The sequence below is a fragment of the Mytilinidion resinicola genome (genome assembly GCF_010093595.1).
Source record: "Mytilinidion resinicola strain CBS 304.34 unplaced genomic scaffold BDZ99scaffold_5, whole genome shotgun sequence".
NCBI lineage: Eukaryota > Fungi > Ascomycota > Dothideomycetes > Mytilinidiales > Mytilinidiaceae > Mytilinidion > Mytilinidion resinicola.
The window spans coordinates 818303-834508 of record NW_022985441.1 but is presented as its reverse complement, the minus strand read 5'-3'; the positions used below and the strand labels follow the sequence as shown (position 1 = coordinate 834508).

General features: G+C 54.7%; 6 protein-coding genes across 6 annotated transcripts; 5 read left to right on the top strand and 1 right to left on the bottom strand.

Annotated features, from left to right (window-relative positions):
• The first annotated feature begins 44 nt into the window (after positions 1-44).
• Positions 45-2174, top strand: BDZ99DRAFT_568326 (fatty-acid amide hydrolase). The gene is made up of 6 exons (XM_033727778.1): positions 45-412; positions 478-889; positions 948-1351; positions 1403-1607; positions 1667-1855; positions 1924-2174. Exons 1-6 carry the CDS (start codon positions 125-127, stop codon positions 2031-2033), a joined length of 1608 nt encoding a protein of 535 aa, XP_033580033.1. The 5' UTR covers positions 45-124; the 3' UTR covers positions 2034-2174.
• A 1814-nt stretch (positions 2175-3988) lies between these two features.
• BDZ99DRAFT_556280 (MFS general substrate transporter) lies at positions 3989-6371 on the top strand (the record flags this gene model as incomplete). Its single annotated transcript, XM_033727179.1, has 4 exons — positions 3989-4147; positions 4196-4266; positions 4316-5051; positions 5100-6371. 4 exons carry the CDS (start codon positions 3989-3991, stop codon positions 5985-5987), a joined length of 1854 nt encoding a protein of 617 aa, XP_033580032.1. The 3' UTR covers positions 5988-6371.
• A 440-nt stretch (positions 6372-6811) lies between these two features.
• On the top strand, positions 6812-7825 carry BDZ99DRAFT_248949 (uncharacterized protein). The gene is made up of 2 exons (XM_033713659.1): positions 6812-6971; positions 7078-7825. The coding sequence occupies exons 1-2, from the start codon at positions 6895-6897 to the stop codon at positions 7604-7606; spliced, it is 606 nt and encodes a 201-aa protein (XP_033580031.1). The 5' UTR covers positions 6812-6894; the 3' UTR covers positions 7607-7825.
• A 998-nt stretch (positions 7826-8823) lies between these two features.
• Positions 8824-9532, bottom strand: BDZ99DRAFT_381699 (uncharacterized protein; the record flags this gene model as incomplete). Its single annotated transcript, XM_033715249.1, has 4 exons — positions 8824-8985; positions 9038-9060; positions 9116-9206; positions 9254-9532. The coding sequence occupies 4 exons, from the start codon at positions 9530-9532 to the stop codon at positions 8824-8826; spliced, it is 555 nt and encodes a 184-aa protein (XP_033580030.1).
• Positions 9533-10759: 1227 nt separating this feature from the next.
• Positions 10760-11998, top strand: BDZ99DRAFT_486433 (uncharacterized protein; the record flags this gene model as incomplete). Its single annotated transcript, XM_033722776.1, has 1 exon — positions 10760-11998. The coding sequence occupies one exon, from the start codon at positions 10760-10762 to the stop codon at positions 11996-11998; it is 1239 nt and encodes a 412-aa protein (XP_033580029.1).
• A 991-nt stretch (positions 11999-12989) lies between these two features.
• BDZ99DRAFT_486432 (d-lactate dehydrogenase-like protein) lies at positions 12990-14981 on the top strand (the record flags this gene model as incomplete). Its single annotated transcript, XM_033722775.1, has 3 exons — positions 12990-13251; positions 13345-14616; positions 14713-14981. 3 exons carry the CDS (start codon positions 12990-12992, stop codon positions 14979-14981), a joined length of 1803 nt encoding a protein of 600 aa, XP_033580028.1.
• Positions 14982-16206: the final 1225 nt, after the last annotated feature.

Genomic DNA, 16206 nt, shown 5'->3' with positions numbered 1-16206 from the left:
GGGCATGTCGCCCCAGAAGGTCGACATACATATTAGACGTTTGCCCCGTCCAGATCAGTAGAAGAAAGCAAAACCTATTGCGACCAATTGAAAGACAAAACACCACGCGAAGGCTGAGAGAAAGATGACTGAAATTGAGGACACAGCGTGGGCAAAAAAGGCCACCGCCAAACGTGCCGCCCTGACGCAATCAATTCCACCAGCATTTCGCATCCCTGCCGACATCCTACCACCAGAAACACAGCTAGATATATCCCGATTTCCAGCAGAGTCGAAATGGTTCACGGCAGAGGAATTGGAGATAACTTCGACAACTGCGCCGGCGTTGCTTGAGAGGATTGCCAACAAGGCGTGGTCTGCCGAAGATGTTATTAAGGCTTTTTGTAAGAGGGCGGCAGCGGCTCATCAGCTTGTACGTTTTAAACATTGTAGAATTGGCGATTGTAGCAGGTACTGATGGTCAACGACTATCTCTAGACGAACTGCCTGACCGAGGTCTTCTTCGATGAAGCAATTGAAACCGCAAAGGCCCTCGATAAGCATCTTGCGAAGACCGGAAAGACAATTGGACCTCTCCACGGCCTGCCAATATCGCTGAAAGACAACTTCAACCTGATTGGGAAAGACAGCACTGTAGGCTTTACATCATGGGTGAACGATCCGCAGACATACAATAGTACACTGGTTGAATTGCTCCGAGACGCTGGTGCCGTATTTTATGTTAAAACGAACGTGCCGACAGCCATGATGATTGCAGAGACGGTGAACAACGTTTTCGGGCGAACCGTAAACCCATTAAACCGGGCACTAACCTCTGGGGGTTCATCTGGGGGTGAATCGGCGTTGATCGTCTTCGGTGGGAGTCCTTTGGGGATAGGGACAGACATTGGTAAGTTCTAGCTTTTGATATACTCGCAGCGGTCGAGCCCTCAATTGACCAAAACTAGGTGGTTCTCTTCGAATACCTGCAGCATGTACTGGCATCTTCACGCTGCGTCCTTCTCTCGGCCGTTTTCCTACCCTCCGTGCGCGTTCTGGTCTTGCGGGTCAAGAAGCGGTTGCTAGCGTCAATGGACCTATGGGAAAGACCCTTGACGATATTGTGCTCTTCTCAAAGACAGTTGTTGGGCTTGAACCATGGATGCAAGACCCAAAATGCCTTCCGATCCCGTGGCGTTCTGTTGAGCCGAAGACAAAGCTGAAGATCGGTGTGATATGGAATGATGGAATAGTCACACCCACTCCGCCAGTGCAGCGAGCACTACGAGAAACCGTGGAAAAACTGAAGAAAGCGGGACATGAGGTTATAGATTGGGACGCGAGTACGCACAAGCAGGCCGTCAGCCTTATAGTAAGCAAGAATCTGGACGTATCATGTACCATATCTCACAGTGCACGATAGCAACGAATGTTCGTCGCAGATGGCGGCAAATCCGTGCGCCATATTCTGAAGCCTACCGATGAGCCTTTCCGGCCAGAGATGAGTGCATATGCAAGTGCTTCAGAGATGGGCGTGCACGACCTGTGGCAGCTACACCTAGAGCGAACAGACTTCCAAAAAGCGTATCTCGACCAATGGAACTTTCATGGCATGGACGCTCTTCTGGGTAATGACTTCAGTCTATCCTTAAGCAACCGGCGAGTACTGTACTGATCTTTCCTCTAGGTCCGACTACCCCGTACGCATCCGTTGAAAGTGGGAAGTTCAAGCATGTAGGCTACACTGGGACCTTCAACGTCCTTGACTATTCCGCTGTTTCTTTTCCTTGCGGCGTAATAGCAAACAAAGAGGTAGACCAGTATGGTTCTGACTACCGACCTATGACCGAGACAGATAAGGAAATTCGAGACGAATGTAAGTTTTCGATGCAAGCAGGACACATGTTTCTATGAATCTGCTTTCGCTAACCCTCATTACTCTAGATAACGAAGGCCTTGTGCATGGTATGCCTGTGAGTTTGCAACTGATAGCGAGAAGACTAGAAGAAGAAAAGGTTCTTGCTATGACGAAGACCGTTCTTGAAGCGTTATAGCCTAAGATGTAGTCTCTTATTTAATCAAAACGTTAAGTATCTTGAAAGACGCAAGGGTTGATTGGGGCTCGTCGCTCATTCCTAGATTCATTGGGAAAGAGCGGTGGCGGTACACAACAATTGGCAAGCAGCCATCTCACTTCCCCAAACTTATACACCCTCCTCTCATCTCTGTCTCCTTCAAAGCCGGTAACAACTTCTTTTGCGTCAAACCGGCGTCGACCACATGCGCCATTGTCTCACCGCCCATTATTCCTCGGTCGTTGGCTTGACGCAAAGCGGCCTATGACACACCCTTCCACTATTGCTCCTACGACACCGAGGTCGAGCGTCTTGACGAGCACCTCTTGCGACTGGTCCTCCTTTACCTAAGAGCCGAAAGGGACTTCTATCATATTCCTACGAAACTTCAAATTATCGACATCGAGTTCTATAAACGAAGGGTGTGTGAAAACTGGCGAGACCTTCGTATAATCAGCGAGTTCTAGCGGAGACTTCGTCTTCCGAAGAGGCGAAAGCGTTGCTGGCGTTGCCCTCGCAGATTCATCGGCATGCCTAGTGAACCTAAGGCGGGCGCAGAATCTCCAGCTCAATGGTCGAACGGAGCTCGCAGCGAAGTCCAGCGTACCCGCACTCGACAGCCTTTGCCATGGAACAGACCCACCGCCTCAATCGATCCCCCGTCCAACCCCGCACACAACAAGAAACCTGACATCAAACCTAACCAACATGAGCCCGTATTGAGGACTGCAAAGGGGGTTTTTGGCCAGCCTGGGATTTCAAAAAACCGACTCCCCTGGCTAGATGGGAAATCCCCTTCAAATCAACCACCCGAAGGCAAGGTTCCCGGAGGCTTTCCTTCAAGCCTCTCAAATAGCCCGCCTCCATCTTCAACAACCAACAGCAATCCGAAAACATTTCCTCGGGTGAATGGCGCGATTAGATCTGCTGGATCTGATCCATCCATTCGTCGCAAAACGATCGATGCGCCTTCGAGAAGTCGAGTCTCATCAGTTACATCTGTAGAACTACTACCCAACAAAAGGAAGGCATTGAAGAAACCTACCAAAGAGAAGTCATTTGGAGGCGATGCAGTCCTTGTCATTGAAGAGTCTTCCAGTGCTTCCTCTCCACAGAGTTTCCAACGTCGCAAGACTAGTGTGGCTGGTTTAGAGACCAGCAGTCCAACTCCCGTCAAGTCTATTACATCTCCAGACACCTATGAGAACCTCACAGACTACGTCAAAGAATACTCGTCGCTGGACAAGGTCTATTCAAAGCCAGACCACTTTTTCGAAATCACGACTACGTCTCCTAATCAGTATGATCAGTTTTCTCCGGGAAGAGGTGAGAGAAAACCCCGCCATCAACTTGAAGATGCCACCCACACGTTTGAGGACCTCATCGATGAAGCAAGTCGCGTTTTGGAGGATGCTGCTGGTCAAGGCAAATTGGATGAAGTCGCTAATATCATTCAAGATGCTGCCAAACCAGCACAAACGGCATCAGGCATTCGAGCGCGACATCTCATGGCTGTTGGATCACCTCTTAAGGCCTCAAGCTCTACGATCCCTTCATCGTTCACTTCGTCTCATTCTAGAAGCTCCAGTAGTTGCGATTCGTGCTCAACTTGCTCATTTGACGGCATCCTTCGCAAAGCTGTCCCGCCAGCTGGGGCATCAGGATTCCGAGAGCTCGAGAGTGATGGTTCATATGCGCCTGACCGTGTTGTCGACTTCGCCATAAGACGGCCTACGCTGACTGATAGCAATAATGGTCAATCGCATAGCCCGCCCCAGAAGAGACCTAGTCGTCGACATAAGAGCTCCGCGTCTGAGTCGTCAGATGATTCCTATGAACCCGATGAAGACGAATTTGGACTACCAGTATCGAGAGCAGACTTAGCGCGCACCTCAGGGATGCCTGCTCACAACCGACGCTTGAAGGTCAAAAGTATGGAAGTTCGGGATCAGCTTCGTGCTCATAGGTACAGTATGCATAAGCATTCTCGTCGTCAACCAGTTGCAAGGAACTGGAGCACGTCGAAGAAACGTATCGTCGCCACCATTGCATGCATCAACACTTCTCTTTTGGGGATCATTGTTGGTATATACGTGGGTGGTTCCTCAAAAGGGAACCAAACTTCAGCTAAGTGATAACAGGCTGGAGAAGTTCCCCGAATACAGTACCAGTTGGCGGATGAAACTCGAACAGTGATCCTCGGAAATGTGTGGTGAGTCTTCACTTACCTTATTCCAGAGCCTTATTCATTCGTTCAAAAGTCTCTATCTTGGACTTGCAGTGTCTACTGCCATTGTCTGGCCACTGCCTCTCCTTCATGGCCGTAAACCATACATTCTCGGATCGTTGGCGATCGCCCTACCTTTACAATTTCCGCAGGCCGTTGTCGTGGGAAATCCGAGATCTCCAAACAAGCACATCTTCAAAACTGGTCTACTTCTCTCGCGTGCAATTTCTGGCCTTGTCCTCGGCTTCGCAAACGTCAATTTTATCACTACGCTATTCGACCTTTTTGGTGTATCGCTCCAAAGCAATAAGCCCCATCAAGAAATTGTCGTTGTCAACGATGTGCGGCGGCATGGAGGCGGAATGGGTATGTGGCTCGGTCTTTGGTCATGGTGCTCTATTGGGTCTATTGCGATAGGGTTTCAGATCGGTGCCGCCATTATCGAAAGTCTTGACCCTGATTGGGGTTTCTATATCGTCATCATCTTTATGGCGGCCGTCCTAGTCTTGAATGTACTCGCTCCGGAGACTAGACGGTCGCAGTATAGAAGATCGGTTACGGAGGTATACAATCGAGATGAAAATTTCATCACACGGCGAATATCGCAAGGGGAAGTCAAACTCCATATCTCCACACAAGGCCCAAAGTACTGGTTCGAAGAAGTCTGGGCCGGTATCAAACTTTCGATAATGATGATGTGTCAATGGGGCTTCGCTTTCCTGGCACTCTACTTGGGTTGGATATACGCACAGATCGTGCTGGTAATCGTGGTAGGTACGCGTACCATTCCTAACTGTTGCCTCGACTTATCTCAGCAGCTGCTCGGAGCTTTGCTCTCTCGCGATTATCGTTGGCATCCTGACTATGTCGGCCTCGGGGTAATGAGCGTAGCCATAGGTGCTCTTCTCGCCGTTCCTCTCACGAAAGCCGGCATCTTTAGTCGCGACCGAAAAAGAGGACCACGGACCGACAGCATGACCCTAGAGCGTGAAATTGTCTGGACTTCCCATTTTGCCCGCCGCATCTTATTCATGCTGGCCCTACCGGCCGCCAGCATTGCCTACACTGTTTCTTCCGCCGGGCGACGATACCCCTATATGGTGCCCATCGTCTGTGCCGGCGTCATCGCCTTCTTTTCCGTTCTCGCCATTGCAGAATGCCACGGCTTGATCATGGAAGCATACGACGTCTGCGACCTACAGCCCGGCGTCAATACCCGCCATCGGCTCCAGAGCATGGCCGTCGAGGACCGCAGACGCCGCACAAACTACTCTAGTTTCCCCCGTGTCTCAGCTGGTATCTTTCTGAGCCAGACCATTGGCTTTCTCCTGGCAGCCGTTGCTAACGCCGTCGGCGGCATACTCACGCGTCGTATCGGTGCGCAAGCCTCGATAGGCGTTACGGGGGGCATTCTTCTCTTCCTTACGATTGCGCTCACGGCCGCCCTCTGGCGCTTCAAGGCTGTGCAGGTTATTCCGAATGGCGCGTTCGGAACACGCCGCCCTACTGCTGTGCCGGAGTTTGGTACTGAGGTCAAGGGGCTTGGGGCCGATGACTGGAAGCCGGTTGTCATTGGGAATCCGAGTGGAAAGACCAGACGGATGAGTATTTTGGAATTGGGGACGCTGAGCAGGTGGACAGAGGTTAGAAAGCTGAACAAGTTGATCCCAGACCCACCTAAGAAGCGGAAGAGGGTCATCACGTAGGTCTGGTTGCAGCTGGAGGACTTTGGGGCGGGTCGGCCCTACGTGTAGTCGATTCTTTCCCTAGACGGACGTATTGTTCTTTTTTTGCGAGTTTGAGGTGATATTGGTTCTCTCGCGACGTGCTTAGTTGGCTTTGATTGGATAAGAGGACGTGCCAAGGGTGGTTCTGGCTACATATCTACCACGGACACAGCCCTCTTCGCCAACGCCAACGCCGACACACCTTCAGTTCCTCGCATCTGTTTGCAGTCCAGCAACACCCACTCCCCACCTTCACGCAACAACTCCGCCCTCAAAATGCGTTGGGCCACTTGGATACTCATTAGAATCATAGTTTATGAGACATTGGTAACTTCGTGTTTTAGGTTCCCCATGTGACCCTAGCCTCCACCTCTATGCATATTTCGACCGGTTCCCGGAGCCTCAAAATCTATAAAAAAAAAAAGAACCCGCCTAGCTCCTTGCAGGCCTTTTCGAGACGCTTGTCTAGAAAGAGCCAGCAGCGGTGCTCAACCTCGTCATTCGAATTTATTAATAAGAGTTTATGAGGTAATGTATTCGATATTATGAAGGGATTGGGGAATGGCGCGATTGGATTTTGGTTGGGAAAGTTGTGTGGGCGAAAGTGTGAGAGTAGTTCAGAGTCCTGGCCAATCCTGGTCTGGCAAGAAGGTATCATACCTATTGATGAGATCTCTGACGTGATCCAGAGTGCTCTAAGGATCCTTAGCTGGAGATAGTCCGAGCATGATCTGAATTTGGTATATATGCACCTACGGCCGCGGTTTCCACTGTCCATCCAGACCAGCTCAGAATTGATATACTCGACCACATCCCCTCTTTCATTGACTTTCTTTCGTACTCTCTACTTCCTCGAGTCTCCCAACACAATCCCTTCATCTCCAGAATGCGCTCTACCATTATCGCTCTTGCAGCGGTGCCAGCGTTGTGCTCTGCTGCAGGTATCTCTCGGGAGACACGGGAGTAAGTCCGGCCCTTTGTATATCAGCCCTTGATGCCATCTCTTTAGCCTTCTCTCTCTACTACCCAACTCCATTGAGTCCAACGAACTATGCTCTAACCTCTACAGTCAAATCGTACGAGAAGCCCACTACCACAAAAACCTCATACGAGGAGTCCAGGCCACCCCTTCCAGCATCGACTGGTACGAAGAAACCGCGCCCGTCAACACACCCGCACAGACGCCCGCCAACACACCCGCACAGACGCCCGCCAACACCCCCCAGCACCGCGGCGGCGGCGGCGGCCACCCCAAGCACATCTGGGCCGCGACGTCCTACACGACCGTCTTCCCCACCCCCAGCCACGGCGGCTTCGAAAAGCCAGAGGAGAACCACGAGCAGCACTGGGGTCACCACCAGCAGCCCTCCTTCAAGACGAGCATCTTGACCGGCGGCCCGTACCCGTCTGGGTACGTCGCTCCGACCACCAGCGAGGACCCGACGACCGTGTATGTCACGACCACTGCTGAGGCCAGCGGGACGACCGTGACGCGCACCGTGGAGACCACTGTCACGGATACCAACACCGTCGACGATCCGATCACAGCGACCGTCGCTACGGCCACGGTCACCGCTACGGTCACTGAGGCGACTTAGGTGCAGCTAGCGTTGCAGCAAGCTTGGAAGTTGAGAGAGCCGGAGAGACGAGAGAAGAAAGGGGAGGTTTGCAGAAGGAGGGAGGACGTGGTAATGGAGGAGTATTAAGACAGGAGCGGGGGGAGTAGATGCTAGATCCAGCCAACTAATGCTTTCAACGATCTTAGATAAGCAGGGGAGGGGCCTGAAGGAAGGCGTTTCGATCTAGCTTAATATATTACTTCTTCCTCTCCATCCTGTGTGTACAACCCACATGCATGCTTTCATCGTAGTCATATACACAGTGAAATCCTGGAAATGCTATACCATCACTATCCATCTTCCTCCTCAAATCTCCGACTCTCTATCGGTAGAGTGGATGCCGTACACCTTTTTGCAATCCCTCACTCTGCGTTATTCACAGCACGTGACCAATTGCCTCTCAAGGAAAGTCTTCACTTTACAAGGGCTAAGCGAAGTGTAGAGCACCTGAGCACCGTGGATATAACTTGCCCGCATCCACCTTGGTGATTGGCTTTTCCTTCCACGCTACACCTACCTAAGCGAGTATCTGCACGTGACCCAACCGACATGAGCAAGACTCCGAACCTTTTCGTCACATGTGCGCCGTCTGGCCGCTTGGTGGTATGGCTTGATTTTACTCGGATCAGGGGGACGGGATGAGAGAGGTCTTTGCTGATTTGGTAGAGATTGAGCATACGTGTCTCAAACCGTGCCTTGAAGATGATTTTCCTGGAAGTTTGATAGATTCTAGCAGAGACCAGGCGAAGAGATGGGAGAGCCCTGTGGTAAGATCAAGACACAAGCTACGGCTGATATGATGGCAATGTGAACAGTGATGAAGTCCCGAGGTCTTTTGTTCCTAATCGGCAAGCTAGTAACGGTGGAATGGACTCGGTATGTCGTGAGTAGTGTTTTGCCCGAAAATACCGCTAATCAGAAGTAACAGAAACGACGTTCTAGTAGCTATTCCGTTTCCTACTTATCTTTGTGTTCATCTTAAAGGAAGGCCCACAGCGGATGTGACAAAGGAGTACGGGCGGTCACGTGACTTAGCATTATTACTTCTGAGAAAAATGCTTCGAACTTGATAATTGAAGAGATTCAGATTGTTCATAAGAATGATAGTAATGCAAGCTCGTTTTATCGTCATTGCAATGCTTCGTGACAAATGATGGTCAATGCCATGACAGTTTCGCGTTTACAAATACTTGACCTCAAACTGCGACAGCAGCGGCATTCTGCCAGAGGTAAACCAGCGGACCATCTTTGCCATGGATTGGGTCGTATTCTGGGACTGGCACAGCACGTGCGTTTTCTGCCTTTTGCGCCGTCTCTTCGGGCTTCTTGCAGAAGTTGTTGTCCCAATGCGGACTGCCCTGTAAAAAGATTGTGAGCGTGCCCTTCTCATGGATGAGACACGACCCTTACCTGTGGGTAGAGGCCCACATACTCTTGTGCATGTTAGTAGAGCTTCGGTAGGACGTGAGCCGTTCATATGAGACATACCGTACTCGCCTTCGGAGTGAAGCGAGCAATGGCTGACCCCAGCAGGCAGAACTATAATATCGCCAACAGACACTTGAAACATCAGTTGTTTCTCCCCCAAATGCAGCAAGAATAATGTGACATGCCGTCAACCTCAACGCCCCCTTCAGGATCGTCTAGCGGGCCGCGACCCAGCAAGAGGCGGCTGGAGCCCTTGAAGACAGCATAGCACTCGTGGGTGACGGAGTGGAAGTGATGGGCGGTGTAGGTCTTGAACACGCCGCCCTGCATCCAGAGGTTCTTTTCCAGGGCTCGGCGGGTGGAGTCGGCCGTGGGGTTGGGCGGCAGCACGCTGCGATAAAGCAGGACAGGGAGGACCGAGTTGGGAACGTGAGGAGTGGGGGAGAGGCGATAGACTTCCGGGCTGGCCGAAGTCATGGTTCACGGCGCGCTGAGCGGGGTTGCCACTAATCCTGGGGAGAACAGAGGGTGGTGAGACGCAGACACGTGGGTGTGGGAGTGAATTGTCTGAGGCATGATGATGCTCAGGACGGAGCCACCCCGCATCGCCTCCCGACTCTGGAGGGCACTGTCGCGAGCCGCGTCTTTGGATGGCGTACTTGCGCTGCTCGTTAGGTCGGCGAACAGCTCGTGGCAGGCTTGGCGATTTGCGATCTGGTGTCGGCACACATCCCAGCGCTGTCTTGACGACGACAGGCACGCAGCCAGTCGATTGCGCTGCCGCAGGAAGATGCAACTCCAGCGCCGCCTCTCACCACCGCCAGCACTGCACGCGAGACAAGCAGCGAGACGGCCCACCAACCAGCGGCGGTTGGGGCCCTCTTGGGGCACTCTTTCGGTACGCGCTTTGCCAGGTCGGGATGCTCGCCGGGGCCGCTCGCAGCGTATCAAAGCGACCCAGCTCTCACCGCGTGCATCCGGGCGCCGGGCGGGCTGGACCACGCAGCATGTCATGAGAGCGAGCAGCAGCGTGAGGCCACTGGGCAAGCGGGCAATTGCAAATCGCGGAGGCATGCCACAATCCAGTATAGTTCAGAGGTGTCGTTGGCGTGCGACGGGCTTAGGCTGCGTGGAGAGAGCCCAGGCCGCTGTTTGCAGCGGCCTCAAAGCAAAGGCAAGGCCCGCCCCGACTGGAGTGAAGGCCACCCCGTCTCCATCGCCGACCCCAACTGCTCGCACCTCCACCTCGTTCCCCTCGCCGTCCTGTTTCATCTTGGGCAGCCGGCAGCTATATTGCCTCCGTCGCCGCCTGCTGTCTGCCGCGAGTGCGCCCTCAGCTGCCGTCGCCCGCCTGAGCCCCCAGTGTTGACGTTGGCCCTGCGCAGCCTCGATCAAAGCCCGCTGCTCCAGCTGCCGTCTGCCTTCAAAGCCACTTGGGCCGCCCACCACCGTCTGCGCACCATTGCGACGACGGAGCCCTCGCTCTCTACAAAGCCTCCGAGACTTCCGCTAGCCTTCTTCAAAGACTTGTCGCCTCTCTTCCCGCACCACCACCTCACACCATGTTACCCTGGTGATGCCGCCGCCGCCGCTCCCCGCAACCTACCTAACTGAGCTATGGTCCGCGAATATCACTCCAGCAGCGCCCCGCCGCAGTCCGCGAGACATGTCCCCTTGATCTCGTCCTCTGAGACCCCGAAAATCATGGCTGCAACCCGATCGCATGCGCCGTCGCAACACGGCAAACTTCACAAGCGCGGGAACTCTGCCTCGTCTATCAACAACCCAAAGACCAGCTCGGAACTCGCGGGCTACAACTTCAACCGCTTCGACACCCCCAGGGCCACCTACGAAGAGCCTTGGGAGCCTGCGCGTCCCACGCCGGCCGCCTCCAACCCTCTCAAGATCAAGCCCTACCTACGAAAGCTCTCCGTGAAAGACACCAACACTCTTGACCTGTCCCGCCCCGCCGCCGAGAATGAGCGACTAGCTGGGCTTGGGATCCACGAATATGGAGCTGGCTCGCGAAATGCCTCGGACGTCAGCTTCGCCCCAGTAAACAGTCGGACCAGACACAACCGCTCCACAAGCAACACCTCGCAGTTCTCTACCTCGTCGAGTCTGCAGCGCCCGACGGCCCCCTACATGCCCCTGCGACAGCCGTCCCGGCCCTATACTCCGCCTCAAAGTAAATCCAAGTCTTCTCCGGCTTCGATGATTGGAAGCGAGGGTGATGAGGCAGACGACATCATGTCTGACGAAGAGATGAGATATAGGCAAAACATGTTTGACCCGACCCGGCGCTCTGGCTCCATATCCTCCACACAAGCACAAGCACTCCGCGTGACGACTTCGGGATCTTCCACCAGGCTGGGTAGCTATTCGCAAACAAGTCTGTCGCTCGCTTCACCCCCAACGCGACCACGTGGAGACACTCTCAAATCCATCGACACCGCGTCGCCAAGCTCCCGTCCTTCTCTCGACAAGGCCTTTGGCTTCATTCGCGGCGGCCGAGACTCACCTGTAGATCCTGCCTCGCGAGCCGCTTCAATTCGCGCAGCTCGTCAGGCATATCAAGAGAAAGAAGCTGCCAAAGACGCCAAAGCCGAGAAAGAGGCGATGAAGCAAGCAGATCGCGAAAGCAAAAAGAAGTACAAACAGGAGGAGCGACAGCGTCGGAAATCTGATGCTGCGGAAAAACGTACATTGAGCGTCTCCCAGGAAAAAGTGGCTGCATCGGTTGCCGGCAAAGAATACTCCAATTACGCACCCGCCCACACTCGTTCACTCCCGGCTCGTGTGGCTACCATTGACCCAGAAAAGGAGATCCATGCTGCTCCTCCGATTACTGGCCGACGTTTGGCAAAAGGCCGCTGGGCGAACTTTGTGACCTGGTTCAGAACCAGGATGTTGCGGCTAGGCAAGAGACTGCACATGGCTTAGGAAGTGAATGGCCTGTTGGCCTGACGCTTGCATGATCATGATGTTGCTACTCACGCTTCAAAGCCATACAAACACAGCAAACTCACATTCTTGCTTGGACACTATCTACTCACCACTCAACACCATTATTACCGACGAAAATCAGGAGCGATATCCACCTTGGCGCCCGAGATTGTCGCAGGCCAACACTGTTTGAGGTGTCCTGGAGAGCTATCAGCCTTATGAAAACTGACGTCTCACAATTCTCGATAACATACTAGAGGACCTCTAGCGGTGCCAAGCAAGCGTACATAACAGTGATATGCCCTTTCATCTTTTTTATATTTCTACACGCTGTGGTCATTCGCCGCACCGCAGTCGTTCTTCGCCTTTATGGCTTTCTTACAGCATGGCGTTATTACGTGTTTATGGGTTTATGATGCAATGCTCTTCTTTTCTCTCTCTTCGCTGCATATACAGCGAGCATTGGCTAGGGCACGGGTTTTTATATTTGGATCTTGGGTTTCTGGGCTCGGCAGCAATTTTGGATAGCTGCCCGCGGTGTTACTGGGATTTGCGTCGTCTTTCAGACCGCATTGGATGCCGAATGGGCTTCTTGGGTTATAACGGGCTGGGTGGATTCCACGTCTGCGTTTTTTATCCCTCGCATTGGAGATATTGCTTAGATACGTCTGCAATGCTTAGCAATCACGGATTGCGACTTTTCTTCTTCAAAAAGCCACTTCACTGTGAATACATGTCATGCCTGTGAATCAGTCGTTACCAGCAGTGACCTACCTAACAGTAAAGCGCAAAAGGGTGAAAGGGTGCGTGAAAGGCGCTGATTCGCTGGCGGCTTGCAATCTGCCGATCCCCGAAGAACGGACCGAGCACGCAAGCACGTCGACTCTTTCGAAGCCTCCGCGCCATACAAGTACTTACAAAGCTCTCCGCCCCCCGCCGTCCCGTGGCCCCATTATCTCGCCATGCTCGACAGTTGCGTGCGGTTATAATGTCTGTCCTCCGCATCTCTCGCCGCCAATTGGCGCTGCAAGGCACCTGCCAAAGCGCAACACCATCGCCATGGATTGCTCGCCGCCTCCGCCTCTCGCAGCGGCGGGGCTATGCCAGCGCCAAGGAGGAGGGGAGGTCGTTCAAGGGCCAGCTGTACGAGAGCACGGCACAGCGGATACAGAAAGAGCGGGAAGAGCAGGCCCGGTTTGCGACGAAGAGGCAGCTGGGTTCTGGTGGGAGGGGTGCTAGCATGTTATTCGGTATGGGACATATCTCCCCGCGACCTCACAATCAGCCCAGCAAAGCGTGCAACCTAAAATCTCCATTTGCAACTTCTGCTAACAAGTCTCCAGTCGTCGCCTTCTCCACAGCCGTAGGCTACTACGCCGGCACCCAAGCCCCCCCCGAAGCCACCACTACCTCCACGACCGCCCTCGCCGCGACCACTCCCCCAAAACACGACACCTCCCCGGGCAACCTGCAAGCCGCGTGGACCGACTTCCGCGACATCGTCGGCGCCGCCAACATCAGCACCGCGCGCAACGAGCTGGAAGCGCACTCGAGCTCCTCGTGGTCCTCGCACCCGCTCCTCGCCGACGAGGTCCCCTTCGCGGTCGTGAAGCCCGCCTCGACCGACGAAGTCGCGCTCATCATGAAAGTGTGCCACGACCGGCGCATCCCTGTGACGGCGTACTCGGGCGGGACCTCGCTCGAGGGCCACTTCGCGGCGACGCGGGGGGGCGTGTGCATCGACTTCACGCGCATGGACCGCGTGCTCGCGCTGCACGCCGACGACCTCGACGTCGTGGTGCAGCCGGCGGTGGGGTGGGAGCGGCTCAACGAGGAGCTGGCGGCGGCGAATCTGTTCTTCCCGCCGGACCCGGGCCCGGGGGCCATGATCGGTGGCATGGTGGGGACGGGGTGCTCGGGGACCAACTCGTACCGCTACGGCACGATGAAGGAGTGGGTGCTGGCGCTGACGGTCGTGCTGGCCGACGGCACCGTCATCAAGACGCGCCAGCGCCCGCGCAAGAGCAGCGCGGGTTACGACCTCACGCGCATGTTCATCGGCAGCGAGGGCACGCTGGGGCTGGTGACGGAGGCGACGCTGAAGGTGACGGTCAAGCCGCAGCAGACGTCGGTGGCCGTGTCGGCCTTCGGCACGGTGCGGGAGGCGGCCGAGTGCGTGTTCAAGGTTGTGGGCGCGGGGGTGCCGATTGCGGCGATTGAGATCCTGGATGATGTGCAGATGAAGTGTATTAACGATGCGGGCATGACGACGAAGCGGTGGGCGGAGGCGCCGACGCTGTTCTTCAAGTTCGCGGGGACGCCCTCGGCGGTGAAGGAGCAGGTCGCGCAGGTGCAGAAGATGGCGAAGGCGACGGGCTCGCGATCGTTCGAGTTCGCAAAGTCGCAGGAGGAGCAGCTGGAGCTGTGGAGCGCGCGGAAAGAGGCGCTGTGGAGCGTCATCTCGCAGCAGAAAGAAGGCGACCACGTCTGGACGACGGACGTGGCGGTGCCGATCTCGCACCTGCCCACCATCATCGAGGAAACCAAGCAACACATCTCAGAGAGCGGCCTTTTGGGCAGCATCGTCGGCCACGTTGGTGACGGGAATTTCCACTGTAAGCTCTTTTAACCCCGCTCTCTCTCTCTCTCCCCTCCCTCCATAACCCCCCATAAACGGATAGGGAAAGGGCTAAGGCTAATCATCCGCCCAGCCATCCTCCTCTGGAACGACTCGCAGCACGCCGTCGCCGAGGAAATCGTCCACCGCATGGTCAAGCGCGCCATCGAGCTCGAGGGCACGGCGACGGGCGAGCACGGCATCGGCCTCGTCAAGCGCGACTACTTGCCCCACGAGCTCGGCGAGACCACCGTGGACGCGATGAGGCGGCTGAAGCTCGCGTTCGACCCGCTGTGCTTGCTGAACTGCGATAAGATTGTGCGCGTGCAGCGGCCGAAGCCCGGGGAGGTGATGGAGTGGTGATGAGGTCGAGGGGGGGGGAGGGTTGTACTTATAAGCCAAGTAGGGAAATGGAGTGCGGTTGAAAAGGCAGTCCGTGCGCTGTGTGAGAAATCACGTGCTTGGCGTTGTCATCGTGGTGCGGTGGAGTTGAGATTAGGAGCTCTTTGAGCATGTTTTTCTACTATTTATGCTTGTTGAGGCACACCCCCCACCCCCCAAAACCAACCCCTTTTACCCACCCGCCATCAGCTTCCTCAGGAACTACTTGATACTCCCACGCTGTCCCGAAAGCCCTTTCTGGAGTTTTCACCCTAGCTTGCCTGCCTGTCTTTAGCAACTACCTAACCTCTCCTTTCTGTGGCCCAGATCTCTAGAATCCAGCTACGCTGGCATAGCGTCCATACCAGCCGCTTTCGGAGCCGAATTTGGAGCCTGTGGGGGTGGAGGGTTTGGTCGGGGGGACACAGAGAAGGGCCAGGACAATGCGAAGAAAGCAGAACTCGGTCTCGGTGTATTTCGAACGAAACGGTACCATCTTCCCGATCCCAATTACACTGGCGTGTATGCCCCTGCCATAGCTCGGTATGGCGTAGTCGGGGGTTGTGTTGAAGGGACCACGGAGGGCCCCCCCCCGGACCCTGACCCTGACCCTGACCCTGACCGCCTAGCAAAGAGGATGAGTACGCATGCGGCCTGAGTTCGAGTGTCTAGATTAGGATGGCTTTGCGCACGATTAGGAGCTGGGCGTTTTGCGAAATCAGAAAAAAAACCGAGAAGACCAGACGTCCGATTTTCAAAGCTTGCCATACTTAAAAGGTAGCACGTCACGTTACGCTTCCCTTGCTAAGACGGGCCTCATTCGTCAATTTCCTAAGTTCCTGTCAAGCGACTCAGAGCGTCAGAAATAAAGACACCATAAAACATCAGGCCAGGCCATCGTATCCAATTGAACCTCCATTATAGGTCTCATCCAATCCGCGCCAACACCTCCTAACCCAGTCGCTAAAAGCCAACGGCGCCGGGAATCACAACTCCGGCGACGACCTGTCCCGCCGCGCACACACGATCTGGATGTCCTCCATGCTCAGCCCGTTCCGGCCGAGCGCGGCGTCGTATGCCATGCGCCGGAACTTGGAGTCGGAGCCCAGGTCGGGGTATGATTCGGAGTCAGTCTCGCTCATACTGCTGTCTTTGTCATCTGCAGCGGGGATTCTGATCTGAGTAGTTGGCGGCGAGGGACTGTGTG

Excerpts from the sequence above, each read along its gene's own strand:
- BDZ99DRAFT_568326 (XM_033727778.1), top strand. The coding sequence starts at position 125 with ATGACTGAAATTGAGGACACAGCGTGGGCAAAAAAGGCCACCGCCAAA. Across the intron at positions 413-477 it reads CGGCAGCGGCTCATCAGCTT|ACGAACTGCCTGACCGAGGT; the intron begins GTACGTTTTAAA and ends GACTATCTCTAG. Across the intron at positions 1,856-1,923 it reads TAAGGAAATTCGAGACGAAT|ATAACGAAGGCCTTGTGCAT; the intron begins GTAAGTTTTCGA and ends TCATTACTCTAG.
- BDZ99DRAFT_248949 (XM_033713659.1), top strand. The coding sequence starts at position 6,895 with ATGCGCTCTACCATTATCGCTCTTGCAGCGGTGCCAGCGTTGTGCTCT. Across the intron at positions 6,972-7,077 it reads ATCTCTCGGGAGACACGGGA|TCAAATCGTACGAGAAGCCC; the intron begins GTAAGTCCGGCC and ends TAACCTCTACAG.